The 14,443-nt window shown below is 38.5% G+C and overlaps 1 protein-coding gene across 7 annotated transcripts in view; it reads left to right on the top strand.

Moving 5' to 3' along the window:
• Positions 1 to 13,856, top strand: part of KLHL15 (kelch like family member 15) — a 28,608-nt gene extending 14,752 nt beyond the window's left edge. For all 7 annotated transcript variants that reach the window (XM_044441546.1, XM_044441545.1, XM_044441542.1 and 4 more), the window contains 2 exons: positions 2,097 to 2,808; positions 12,619 to 13,856. In XM_044441546.1, coding sequence (XP_044297481.1) covers positions 2,104 to 2,808; positions 12,619 to 13,728 — 1,815 coding nt within the window. In that variant the 5' untranslated portion in view covers positions 2,097 to 2,103 and the 3' untranslated portion in view covers positions 13,729 to 13,856. The remainder of the gene's footprint in view (positions 1 to 2,096; positions 2,809 to 12,618) is intronic.
• The last annotated feature ends 587 nt before the right edge of the window (positions 13,857 to 14,443 follow it).

The following is a 14,443-nucleotide window of genomic DNA, read 5'->3' as shown; positions in this document are numbered from 1 at the left end:
GAGAGAGAGAGAGAGAGAGAGAGAGAGAGAGAGAGAGAGAGAGAGCGCTTGTGTCAAAATGATGCTTTGTTGAAAATTACTTTTGAATAATCTCAAGGAGTTTTCTTCTTTTGTGGCACACATGATTTAAGTAGTTCATTATATAGCCTCATTTGTTGATCAAAATATTGTAGCAACCATCAACATTTATTAAAGTAGAACCACAATAATGGGCATATATCCTTGATGGAAATCAATATTTGCATTTTCAACAACTTGAGTAAAAACTCTGTCAGGTGCTTAGTTAGCTGCTTGAGTAGACAAAGAGTAATGTATTAACCCTAACTTGTGGATAAGTCACTCATGCATATATCTATCATTTGTGGTACCTTGGCAAAAGAGAGAGAAGCAAGCAGTCTGGTTTCTAAAACTTTCCTACATTGTTGCCTGGAGATGATCTTTACTTGCCATAAGCAACCAGATGGGTTCTAAAGTTGGTAACCAAAGTTCTGAGGCAAAAAGATAACTGATAATCAACTATCTTAATGGTGTGCTGTTGCCACAACATGCTGTTCTTTTGTAATATGTTGTGCCAGAAACAGAAGGAATGCATCAAGTGTTGCTTAATTGATGCTTGGCAGAAGATTCAGTATCAGCTGTTGAATTAACCCATTCTAGTTTGTGGAATATTTTTCTAGGACTAGTCTACCAGATATTTTATAATCTTTACAGCACTTATGTGAATTCTCCATACAGTGATAACATCCTTCTTGAGCTGTAGCACCCATAAGTGAATTGTTTATTATGTATTCATTATGTGTTGTATTATTCTCCATCAGGTCTTGAAAACTTGAATTGTCTGGATGATGTTCCATTTAGCATAGTAAATGCCAATCTCTGGCATTATAATATTACATTGATTTTTCATGTGCTGTTTACTGTCTGTCTGAGAAGTCACCTTAGAGATGTGCTCCTTGTGCCTCATTTAGGCTACCTTTTCTCCTTTTACTTTTGATTTACTATTTTTATGTATCACTTGCCATCTTTGTTTGTTAAAAATCTTAATCAGTTAATTATTTTGATTGTTTGACTTATTCTTTATAGTATTTGGTTTTGCAACTTACTTGCTTTGCTCAGTTTTGCATAATATTTTGTTGTTTTTGTTTCTTTATTTGCTAAGTACTGAAATGCTGACCTGTGCAGAATGTCTCTGTGTATCACTATGTTATACTGGTTTCTTCTGGTCAACTTTCTGAAACTTATCTTTGGAGAAATGGTTCAAATGAGCCCAATTACCATTTTCAGTGTCTGTGAAAGACTGTTGCATCTTACCCATCAGAAAAGGAATTTTGGTGAAGAATTTTTTAATGTACAACTTTGTATCTCTTTCCTTATGTCGCTTGTTCGTCTTTGAAAAGACTGAAGCTGCATTAATTCCTTTCACATACTGACATACTGAGCTGCTTATTTTAAATATTTATAACTTAGGATCAGTTAAGATCATAAACTTTTAAAGACATTGAAGTAAAGATTGAAATGTGATATAGATTATTACTTTAGGATTTTCCAAGTTAATTTCAAACATGTCTTTTAGAATCTCAAGTTTTTGTCTTTAAAAATGTTAGACAAATGGAAACATAATTGTCATTATAAATGTATGGTAATGAATAAGGTAAGTGCTGATATATATTTTCTTGCTACAGAGTTATGTATAGCTACCTTGATGAAATTGGAATCCTTTCTCATCTCCTCTGGGTTATATAGAGGGCACTGTATATTAGAGAGAGGCTTCTAAGAAGTGGAGTTAAGGCTATACTTATAGTGCACTGCCTATAATCTTGTACAATACTATAGGTAAAGTCGTGGTTGCCCCATCTGAGCTTCCCTGTTTATAAATCTTAGGATCCTTTGCTTAGAATCCATTATTTGCAAGAGCTAAATGAAAAGAAAAAAATACTTCACCACTTGCACATTAGGGTGACTTTATCTCAAGCTTATTAACATTCATTCTTCTATGTTAATGATTAAACAACACAACATAGTGATAAAAGAACACAAATTTTCTACATTTCATGATTTTTAAACATAATAATATTTTGTTTCTTTATTTTTTTCAGGTAATTCATGGCAGGGGACGTGGAAGGGTTTAGTTCCTCTATTCATGACACCAGCGTTTCTGCTGGGTTCAGAACACTGTATGAAGAGGGATTACTTCTTGATGTCACTCTTGTTATTGAAGATCACCAATTTCAGGCTCATAAAGCATTGCTTGCCACCCAAAGTGATTACTTCAGGATTATGTTCACTGCTGATATGAGGGAGCGAGATCAAAATAAAATCCACTTGAAAGGTCTAACTGCCACAGGCTTCAGTCATGTTCTCCAATTCATGTACTATGGAACCATTGAACTAAGTATGACCACTGTTCATGAGATCCTCCAGGCTGCCATGTACGTCCAGCTTATTGAGGTGGTTAAGTTCTGCTGCTCCTTTCTCTTAGCAAAAATCTGCTTGGAAAACTGTGCAGAAATTATGAGACTATTAGATGACTTTGGTGTGAACATCGAGGGAGTCAGAGAAAAGCTGGATTCCTTTTTGTTAGAAAACTTTGTGCCTCTCATGGCCAGACCTGACTTCTTGTCCTATCTGAGTTTTGAAAAGCTTATGACTTACTTGGACAATGATCATCTGAGCAGGTTCCCAGAGATAGAGCTCTACGAGGCTGTTCAGGCTTGGCTGCGGCATGATAGAAGACGCTGGAGACATACCGACACCATCATTCAGAACATCAGGTTTTGTTTGATGACACCATCCAGTGTTTTTGAAAAGGTTGGTGCATTTGAAAGCAATAGATAGAATTCATCAGTGCATTTAGGGCAGCATGCTGTTCATAAGTAAAATTCCCAGTATTAGGAGGAGGGAATAAATAAGACACTGTTTTAGAAAATGGAACATTGAAGTCATCATTGTCTGAAACAAGTGCCATCTAGGTTTTAAAACAAACACCCCATTTGCAAACTAGCAGGATTTACAGCCAGGAAACAGGTAGGTTTGCAGCTTTTTCTGATTCTCAGTGATAGGGTTATCCTCATAAGCAAGTACAGAACAGGTAATTGATAAGGCTGCATTTATTGTAATCTATGATTTTAAATGATTTGTGCAGCTTCACTTGGAGAGGTAATACAGCCTAGTTGTGCAAATATTTTTAAAGAAAACCATATATCTTAAAGGCTTTTAAATTACTAATGTAAAATGGAAAATCATAAATGCAGATGTACTGGAAAACAATTAAGCATTGACTTGAGATGTTTCATCTTGTCCTTGCTCTCTTGATGCCAACAGAATCAATGTAGGACTTCCAAGTATAATTTCTAACTACCTGAAACTTAGGTATGAAGTTCAAAGTAGGGAAATTCTTTACTCAGCAGTGAATTTCTATTCTTGAGTGAAGGAGGCCAGCTAGAAGACCCTACCTCTGGAGTCAGGAAGGCAGCCTTCAGTCTGATTACCCAGTGGAACTGGGGCATCCTCCAGAAACTCCAGGTTGAATCTTCCAATGAGCCTATACATGTCAGGAGCCACTGGATTGCACCTCTTGGGCTCTTCATGTCACACTTAGGTTGTGAAGCAAGGGAAGAATCTACTTATGCCATCTGAAACCTGGAAAGAAGCTGTCCCAAGGATGGGCCTAGCTGGCTTCCAGGTGAGAGAACAGAAATTTCCTCATGAATACAGAATTTATGTTTCTCCCCTTGAGTGCAAGAGGCCAGATAATGCTGGGAATGTTGTTGTTGTTCAGCCGTTCAGTCATGTCCGACTATGTGATCCTATGGGCCAGATCTCACCACACTTTCCGATCCAATGCCACCTCTTTCAGCTGAACTATGCTCTGGTCCATATCCTCTTCAGTGGAGTCTAACTACTTTGCTCTTTGGAGACCTGGTTTTCTCTTGCCTCTGAGTATTCCAAGCTGGGAATATTACTGACAGTAAAAACCATTATGGGCATAATTGTTGGGAATATGAAAATGCAGTGCATCCCTGGGTGGGCCAACAGACCTCTCAACTGGCTTCCTGCTAGATTGGAAGAATTCTTTGAAGAATGCACTTCTCTGAAGGTGCCCTTCACAGAGGCCATTTGATCAATTTCATAGTGTCTGGTGAATGTGTGAACTGACAACCAAGTGGTCACCCTGCAGATATTTTCTAGAGGGGCCTGCCCCAGGATGCCACTGAGATGGTCCTTCTTACTGAGTTGACCAAGATGCCTTAAAATACTGCCAGATTGCTGGCAGTATAAGCAAGCAATCATAGAGTCAGTGAGCAAGAGAGGCTAGAGAAACATTGCCTGGGGTGGGATGGTTTGAAGGTGACAAACAGAAAATGATGTTGCTTGTAGAGCTGTTTTTGTCTAGAGAGAATTTGCCTACCTGCCTAGCATCTTAGGTGTTCCATTCTCTTTCCTGAGGGGTGGATGGCTGTGGACAGAAGAAGGAAATTGTTAATTTTTGTGCCCTGTGAATGACCTGGTTAATCTTGGGGTGAAGTATGTCTTCTCTGTGGAAGACACAAAGGCCCCTTTTCTGAGGATAGGTCCCTTATCTCTGGTACCCTCTTTGCTGATGTGCTGGCTACTAGGAAGATGTTTTTGAAGGTAAGGACCTTAAAGATTGCTGCTTCCAGTTGCTTGAAGGACCTTTTGTGCCTTCACCACTGTATTCAGCTGCCAAGTTAGGAAACTGGGGAGGGCTATTTATCAGTTTCACTGAGGAATCTTTTAACATGAGCATGAATCCTGTAGGACAGTGGTTCCTAAACTGTGTTCTGCAAAAAACCTTGTAGGGATTCTACAAAAAATCTCAAAAATGAAATTTAAAAGGGATTTTAAAATGAAACCACACAAGGCCAACTATTCAATGGTCAGTTGGACAAGCAGCAAACAAAGAAATGCATCATGTCATTTGGATCCTAGAACTCTATTCCATAGTGTTGGGAATAATTGAGAAATACTCACATTCCTTGAGAAAGGAATTACTTCATTATATTTAAAATGTTTTTATTTACAAACCTACTATATTATGCAAAGCACTCAGACAATAGGAGCAGATGAAATAAGAAAGAATGTTGGGGGTTCACAATGTAAAAATCAGGTATAGAGTTAGGGTTATGTGGGAAAAAAATGTCTTCAGAAAGGTTCTATGATCAAAAAAGTTTGGGAACCTCTGCTCTAGGGGGCCTTCTCCAAGTCTGAGGATGGATCTGAGGGCAAAGGTCTACCCCAACAGGGTGTTAATCTTAAGGCCCATGAATAGACCTATAGGAATTACAGAATATCTGCTATTACAGAATTTCAGCTGTTTATTCCCTGAGACCAACAGAAGAATGCCCTCCATGTGCATTTATAGGTCCTGCTTGTGGATGCCATTCTGGGTGCTAGAAAGGTACTGACCACCTTAGGTAAGCAGCAGTGCCTGCAATGGTTGAACCTTCAGTTGGTTAGCTTTAGGAAACCTAGGTGTTCTGGCCCAACTTTGGGCTGCAGGTTTGAGTGACCCCAAGAAAATGGTAAGCTAGGTCCAGATTTACTTATAAGAAAGCTTATTGAAAAGACAAGCAAATTACTCTGAAAAGCTAGGGTTACAAAGGGTTTAACAAGCAAGGCACTTAAAATGCTCAGCATGAACCTGCCTGTTAAGAGGCGCCAATCAGCTGAAATGGATGGTAAGTGAAGCCCCTTGAGGATGTCTGGTGTCCAAACAACAACTCCCAAAGGGAAATGGCTAACCTTTATAGACTACTTGAGGGGAAAGGACTGGCTGTTACACAGGGGCAGGGACTAAACGGTGTGCACTACTTGTTTACCTCATCAGCAAGCCCAAATGTATACTATATGTAGTGTTCCATCATTGTACTTTATGGGGCATGAAATTTTCCATCCTCATTAGCCAGGCACAACACCTGAAGCTTTCCAGCAATGTCAGTCAGGATTCTTATAACATACCATAGCATTAGCCAATTAGTTAAGCATCGTACAAGGTACGAGCTCATTAAGTGAAGCATAACATCAAGCAGGAGCTCCTAACTGGTCTGATAAGGTGGGGTACCAGGCTGAACATGCTGTGTGCTTAGTCCTTTGGCAATTTTCCCAGAATCTTTGGCAAGCAACACCTATGAGGTAACTCTAGGTAACTCTAGGGCAGTGTTTTACTGCAAGGCCTGATACTTTACACGTTCTGTTTTTTACAGCTTAGACTCAAAAACACTGGGTCTTGGTGCATTATCAGGCTTTGTCTCAAGAGTTCATGCCAGGCCAGGAATGCATCTGGCCTAGATGTTAAGAGGGTGTTGACATGTGGTCTGAGCTTAGAGGTAACCAAGAGGTTTTGGTTTTGGTAAGCTTTTTTCTCTCTTCTGTGGAGTAAAGGAAATGGTGGCTAAAAATGTAATTGTACCTATAGCCAAAACAAAGCTTGCTGCTGGGTAAACTGATTAGGGAAGGCTGTGTTGATCTCCCATGGGATCTGCTTCTATAAGACATGGTCATTTCCTGGGCTTGAATTGACTGGAGGTGAGATCCTCCTTTGAGTGTGCCAAGCAGCCTTCAGCGTGTGTGTTTGTGTGGTGACAGGCAGCCTGCCAGCAGGTCAGTCACTGAACAGCAATTAGGCACTTTGGTTCACTCAGCATCCCAGCAAATCTCTGAAGCACTGGTGGGAGCCTTGCAGTCCAAGTGCTTCCTTGTGGTTTGCATGGCATGGACAGGAAGCACAAGCAGGGCATACTTTTTGATTTTGCAGGCCTGTACACAAACTTGCGAGCTTGATGGAGTGGCCACCTCCTCCCACTTCTGCCTTTCATTTTATTGTTTTTGCGTCTTGGTATGTGAAGAACTGCCTCCCACCTGAGGCAGGAAGAAAAATTGGAGCTTCTAGGGGAAACCCCACCTCCATTCAGAAGCTTGGACTGAAGACATTTCCTGGCCATGGAGGTGGGGTTTTCCCCAAAACTAGCTGGCCTTCTGATCTTGAAGGTAGTAATAATGTGCTTTGAAATAGAAGTGAGCTTTAATAGGGCTCTTGATTCCCCTGCTTCCTAGCTATTCATGCTAACATATGGGGACTTTGTTACCAAGCTGCATCATTTATGATCTGTTCTTTTCCTGGGAGGAGAAGACAGAAAGTGGAAAGAGATGACTGAATTCTGATCATGATGGGGTTTTTCCCTCTCCTGCTCTTTCAGGGATAAATAGTATTAGTAGTAGTAGGGTGCATTCTCAGTCTCTTTGCGAAGGAAAAGTGTCGTTCCTCTTCAAGCTTCAGCCTTCTCCAATGCCAAAGAAGTGGGCAATGGCAGTAGTTGTGCACTTGATTGATATTGATACTTTTTGCAGGATTGGTTTCCCAAAGAGAGTACATGGGTCTTTGAAGGAGCCGGTTGTTAGTAGAACAGAGTATGGATTAATCAGGAACCGAGCTTGTAGTGCAAGAAGGCTATCCAAGCAGAGGCAACTTGCTTATAGGACTAGATATGATGTTTCAAGAGTCTGGTAAACTTTGACTCTACGAAACCAATCTGAATGGAAAGAGTGGAAGCGGGAAGAATGAGGAAACAGAGAAAAGCAAAAGGTAGGAGATGGACAAGGAACAATGCAACAAAGTAATGAGATAAGTGAAAAAGGGGTACCATACTGCATGATCAGAATGAATGCAGAAAGAAAACACAATATGGGGTAAAGATGTAGTGGATTCTCTCATGCAGGAGGATGGAAAAGGAAAAGATCTGTTTTTTGCTAGTTGTATCCAAGAAGCATGTATCCTGTAAGGTAAGTAGTAACTTGTGTGGCTAGAGTGCCTGCCTTTTCTCCCACCCTAACCTTACTGCACAAGTGAGTATTCTTCTGTTACTTCCAATAAATGCTTTTAGGAAATGCTGTACAACCACAAAGCAAAGTTCAAGCAAAGCATAATTATGCTCTGCAAAGCTAATGCAAAGTGTGTGTGTGTGTGTGTGTGTGTGTGTGTGTGGTGGGGGGGGGGTTGCTACTCTTTTTTCCATGTTGAAAATGGGAGAAAACCTTGCTTGAAATGGTCTCTTGATGACTAGAGCTAAATAAGGGTCTACTAAATATTAGAGAGTTATTTTTTATTTTGTTTTATGACAAAGCAAATATCTTCTCAATTATATTTTTCTTTGGCTATACCTTTGTTATTTTGTATACTGAGCATTCATTAACAGATTTTAAGCATAAAGCTTCAGTACCTTTGTGTAATCAAATGTAATTCTGCATTTGCTATTCATCTGCCATTAGTACATAACTACAATTAGGAAAATAGGTTATGTACAATTTTGTAACAGTGCCATGTCAAGTAAAGCTGTCACACCCATTCATCATTTTTCCTTCTTAGTATCTATATAATAAGACTACAATAACTGTTTAAGAGTAATAATACATGCTTTGATCAATATACATTTTGATGAAGGTATATATTGGAAGAACTTTCACTGATACTAAAATTAGATTTTCAAGGCAAAACAAATCCATATTACTACATTTGTATTTTCATTCTAAGCTACTTGAAAGAAGATCAGTTTCTTACGTTGAGACTAATAAATGAGCTATTGGAATGAAATAACTGAAGCGTTAAAAGACCAGCTAAATAACCAAGAGCAACATATATTTTCTAACTCTTAATCACACACTTTTGAAATTTATTAAATAAATGTGTTGTATTCTGGCTGTTGTGTACTGTAGTCATTGGTTGCAACAAATTAATTTGATGTCTGCTCAAAACTTCCTTTTGCTTTTCATACATGATATTTTGCTGTTTTGTGGCCTCACTCTTTTTGTGTTAGATATGAACATATTTGTATTTCTCATCATTGTTTTCTTTTTCCTATTTTATTATTTCTTTGTCTAGTTTTGCGTGTGTATGCAAAATAAAAGCTGTGTTAGGGTGCAGTTATCTGCATGTTTATATAGAAGAAAACATAGCTGTCTGGGGAATACTGGGATTTGTAGGACTTTCTCTCTCAACATGTGTCTCTTAATGAAGTTCACATACAGAATCATTTTTTGGGCCTATTGTGTCTCTGAAAAGAAGAGTGGGAGTCTTCTTTTCCCAGAGGCCAGCTTGGCAACCTTTGCATTAAAATGTTTCTCACCTTCTTACTTCTATGCCACTCCTCATCGCATGTGTGAGTATGTTTGGTTCTGAGATCTCTTCTGTGAATGTAGAGCAGTTTGAGGGTGGGGCAAGATCAACATTCCCCAACCTCCTGCCCTCCAGATTTTTGAACTACAGCTCCCAGCATTCCAAACTATTGACTGTTCAGACAGATGTTGCTGAGAGTTGTATTCTAAAACAGCTGGAGGGTACCATTTGGGAAATGCTAAAGCCAAAAGCTGCTAGAAATTGGAATTCAGTGTGATACTAGTGGGATTCTTGGTGAGTAATGGCTTGGAAGTAAAATGGTTCTAAAAATACTCTCAAACTGGTCCTGAGCTCTTCCCTTTTTCTGATGGGAAGGAACATTTTCCCTCTTTCTGAAGGCTGGTACAGACAAAGAGAAGATTCTGTATATATGACTAAGCAAATCTACAGTGAGATGCTAATATGAACTGAGCATTGGTTTATTTCTCTGTTCAGATGCCATCTTCTACATGCAGGATAGGCAGTCTGATCAAGCAAGAGCAATTATATATATAGAAAACTTCTTACACTAATCACTTTTCAGACCATGTTTCACATGGACAGTTAGATGTTTCCTGTATTAACAGAGTTCATCCATAATCCCAAACTCTAAATTATTCAAACTGGATTCGGTGTGTATTCCATAACATGTGGTTGGCATAATCAGGTTTGACAGGGTTATTTTGGGGGTAGGTGATTGGATTTTCCCAAAACAGATAACTGGTGTTTCCAAAACTAACTGTAGTTCATTGCCTAAATCTCTAAATCATTCTTAAGAATGTTTTGTGAGCTCATGTATTCCTCCCCTTCCTTTTTGTTTGATACGTCTGATGAGCTGCATGGTAGATATATTGTTGGTATCAGGTTTTTTTTTGGGTTTTTTTTTGGTTAATCATAGTGGTCTTTATTGACTCTTATATTTAGTTAAAAATGTTAAATTTCTTATTGTCTCCCCGTACCTCCCTAGACAAGGTGCCTAGTCTGAAATAATCTCCAAATTTCAGCATTTTACTTTTTATATTTTTCTCCCTATAAACCAAAACATGTTCAGGGCACGAGTACTGCATAATGTCCATAGGAATAGTTGTATGGGGTATTTTTATACCTTTAGTCATGTTAAAAGAACAGTAATATTAAAGAAATGAAGATTCAGTATGGATAATCTTGGTTTCTCTTTAAAGTTATGATTATTAACTAATAGCAAAACTTTCCCTCAAAACATTTTAATTCTGTTTGCTGGAGAAAAGATTAAACCTAAAATTACCTGAATTAACTGATTGCTGAAAACTATTCTTCATTGAAACCAGGGATGAAATGGCAGCCAGAACAAAGACTTTTTAGTAATGCAGCACTTAAATCTGAGGCTCTTAAATCCGGGGTCAAAAATTATCCCCAAAGTGGGCTAATGGTGGTTTCTTCTTTAGGCAGGAGAATGAAGTGAAGGTTGATTACTCTTGTTACTGTTTCTGTTGTCCATTAAATGATAGGGAAATATGATATTTTGAGGAGCTGTATTGGCATTTGATGTTTACAGTGCCAGTAACTGACTGTCAGACTAACCTGCCTTATAGAATTGTGAGGTTAAAATGAAGAGAAGGAAAACAGAAACATAGAAACAGAGTGAGTCAGAAGGAGCTTCCCGGGCCATCCAGCCAGCTCCGCTCATGATATGCCCACCATGTGCATGTCTAGACTATCCTTGAACACCCTCACCGATGGGGCCTCAACCACCTCCCCATGATTATATAAGCTACCATGTATGTGTACATGTCAGATTTCACTGCTAAATCAGATTATTTACAGTATAATAAATCTAGAGACTCATACTAATCTTTTTCATTTTTAACAACCCACCCTGATTAAAATATTGTACATGTTTCTTTAGTCATACGTTTGTCTGGTAGTCTAAATATTTTTAGACTATAAATCCCAAATACCAAAGCAAAAAAAAAAAAAAAAAACATATACAAACACAAGATGACTTGTGGCTAAGCTGAAATATTTGGCCCAATGTGTTATAGATAAAGTCCTTATTAATACAGAATGGGTCTCTTTTTTATCCATAAAATGAAGATTCTGCTACCTAAATGCTTTGATTTAGAAATGCCCTGATGTTTAGGTGTAACTCATATACCCTATTCAATATCAGTTGATAGACCAGTAGATAAACAGAGTGGATAAATTGGTTTTCTTATTGTAAGGAACACTAGAATTGCATCCAAATTTGTGTTGACAAACCATTTACTGTACTGATAAAAGTAAAACACAAATACTGTATTCCTACGGTAGCTTTTTCTGGAGTTATGGGAAATTAGTGAAATATAGAAACTAAAGATCTCATTTTGATTCACAAATGGGAGACTATAGAATTTGTCAGTATATGAGCAGCAAAAATAGAAAGGAAGTCTAGGGTTTAGGCACTAAATTTTAAAATGTGTTCATTCTTAGAGTATGTTTTTAACACTGTACTTCTTTGTGCATGGCTGGAACACATACAGCTCTTAATCCTATGGTCAGACCAGTATGACATTGGTTGTAACAACTCTCTGGTAAGAGTGCAAGATTACAGTTTCAGGTTGCAGTGGCAAAAAATGGCAATTGGCAACCTTGTGCATATACTAGGCTCCTAAGGAATGATCCTCCACTACTGGTAGGTTCTTTGTGAGAGGATGGGATCAGGGCCATCCTATGAGAAACGCAAAAGACTTTTCTCATAGAACACTATTCTGCACCAAGACAGCTATTGGTACAATACATCATGTCTTACTCTGTGGTTTAAGAAAACTTGCCTATAGGCCTTGGAATGTAGAATTGGAAGTTTTTCTACTCTGTCAACATGGTCATCTTGCTAAAGTGCACTGGGCTCCCTGCAACATTGGAATTAGTGGCAGTCCAAAAGGTATGATGCTGTAGTTGTTGACTATGTGTATAAGTAATAAAAACCTTCTGTGACATGTGAGGTCCTACTGGCATGCTGCTAATAATTGGAACAGAAAATCAAATTTGATATTTTAAACTTTAAAGGACTTGCTTAGGAAGTGTTAGAGCGTTAGGAAATGGTTAAATTCTCCAGGAGATTATTTAAATCTTAATTAGAGTCCAAATGTGCAAAACCTGTCTTGAGCTATTTTATCCTTTCAACAAAATATGTCAAGTTAATTATTAAAGGATTCTGTGGGGCAGTCAGATGCAGTAATTGTGATTACAACTGTTAAACATGTTGAAGAAAGCAGGGAATGTAGGAAGAACATGTGGGAAAAGAAGTATGGCTTGCTCAGAAGCTTCAACAGATTCTGGACTTACAGGTCCTTAGTAGTAATTATTTGTAGTAATTAGACCATGGCTTTTTGTAAAGGTCTGAGTTAAAATTAGGCAGTGTTCTTTAAGAGAGTTTTCTCCTCCATACTGTTCTTCTTGGTCAATACACATGTATTTTGCTCTGTCCTCAGGTGAAAACATCGGAATTTTATCGTTATTCCCGGCAGTTGAGGCATGAGGTGGAGCAAGCTATGAATTACTTCCATAGTGTGCACCAGCAGCCTTTGATGGAAATGAAATCAAATCGCATTCGTTCTGCCAAACCCCAGACTGCAGTATTTAGAGGAATGATAGGACACAGCATGGTAAATAGTAAAATCCTCCTGCTGCACAAGCCAAGGGTATGGTGGGAGCTAGAAGGCCCACAAGTACCTTTACGACCAGACTGCCTTGCTATTGTTAATAACTTTGTGTTCCTATTGGGTGGGGAAGAGCTGGGGCCAGATGGTGAATTTCATGCTTCCTCCAAAGTGTTCAGATATGATCCAAGACAAAACTCTTGGCTGCGAATGTCAGACATGTCTGTACCACGTTCAGAATTTGCCGTTGGTGTTATTGGAAGGTACATTTATGCAGTGGCTGGGAGGACAAGAGATGAGACATTTTATTCAACAGAGCGATATGATATCACAGACGATAAGTGGGAGTTTGTGGATCCCTACCCAGTAAATAAGTATGGACATGAAGGAACTGTTCTTGGTAACAAATTGTACATCACTGGTGGAATAACATCCTCTTCCACATCAAAGCAGGTTTGTGTGTTTGACCCCAGTAAAGAAGGGACTGTTGAACAGCGAACAAGGAGGACTCAAGTGGTCACTAATTGTTGGGAAAACAAATGCAAAATGAATTATGCAAGATGTTTTCACAAGATGATTTCTTATAATGGCAAGCTTTATGTATTTGGAGGGGTCTGTGTAATCCTTAGGGCCTCTTTTGAGTCTCAAGGATGCCCTTCCACAGAGGTTTATGATCCAGATGCTGATCAATGGACTATTTTGGCTTCTATGCCAATTGGCAGAAGTGGCCATGGTGTAGCTGTGTTGGACAAACAGATAATGGTTCTTGGTGGCCTTTGTTATAATGGGCACTACAGTGATTCAATTCTTACTTTTGACCCTGAAGATAATAAATGGAAAGAAGATGAATACCCAAGAATGCCCTGCAAGCTAGATGGTTTACAAGTTTGTAGTCTACACTTTCCTGAGTATGTGCTAGAACACGTTAGACGTTGCAGCTAAAAAAAGATCCCAAAACTATTTATAGCATTGCAGGATGGGGAAAGGGAAAGTGGATTTAAGTTCACTAAACATATGGACCTTTGTAATACTTCTCTTAAATTAATAAAGATTAAAATGTGTACAGGGAATGCATCTATAGAGTTTATTAGGAATGCCAATAATTGTGGTTTTGTATGGATTTTATTTTTTACATGCTATTACTATATGTTTTGAGAAAAGAGAAAAGTTCTTCCATTTCACGTTTTAAATCCAGATAATAGGTTCAATTCTGTGTGAGAGAAGACAGCACATGTTTCAGGAAGCACTAGAATATACTTTGTTTGCAAGGTGGGTTGGAAACGTATATATTGTGTGCATTTTAACTTTAAACTTGTTGGGGTAAATATTCAGCAGCCTTACTAGAACAGAGTCTTACTCATAATGTAGCAGTGGAAGGGGGCTTCCAGTTTGTTCTTGTTCTTTCATTTTGTTTTATTGTTCACTTAAAACATTCTGGATCAGGTTTGACACCTTGTTTTGATATCACTGACAATTTAGTACAGTTTTCTGTTGTTGGCATGATTTTCCCCTTAATGTTATGCAGTAGGTCCAATAAGTCTGCTGAAAAATACACATTCAAAGTAATTGGCAGTTTTTTTACTACAGTACTTTAGGATGCCTTGTTTGCATTGTGGATTGTGAATAAAATATATATCTGCATACATACATGAATACA

This window comes from Varanus komodoensis, unplaced genomic scaffold (genome assembly GCF_004798865.1).
Source record: "Varanus komodoensis strain SLA01 unplaced genomic scaffold, ASM479886v1 scaffold4, whole genome shotgun sequence".
NCBI lineage: Eukaryota > Metazoa > Chordata > Lepidosauria > Squamata > Varanidae > Varanus > Varanus komodoensis.
The sequence above is the reverse complement of the archived record's forward strand: the minus strand, read 5'-3'. Positions and strand labels throughout refer to the sequence as shown.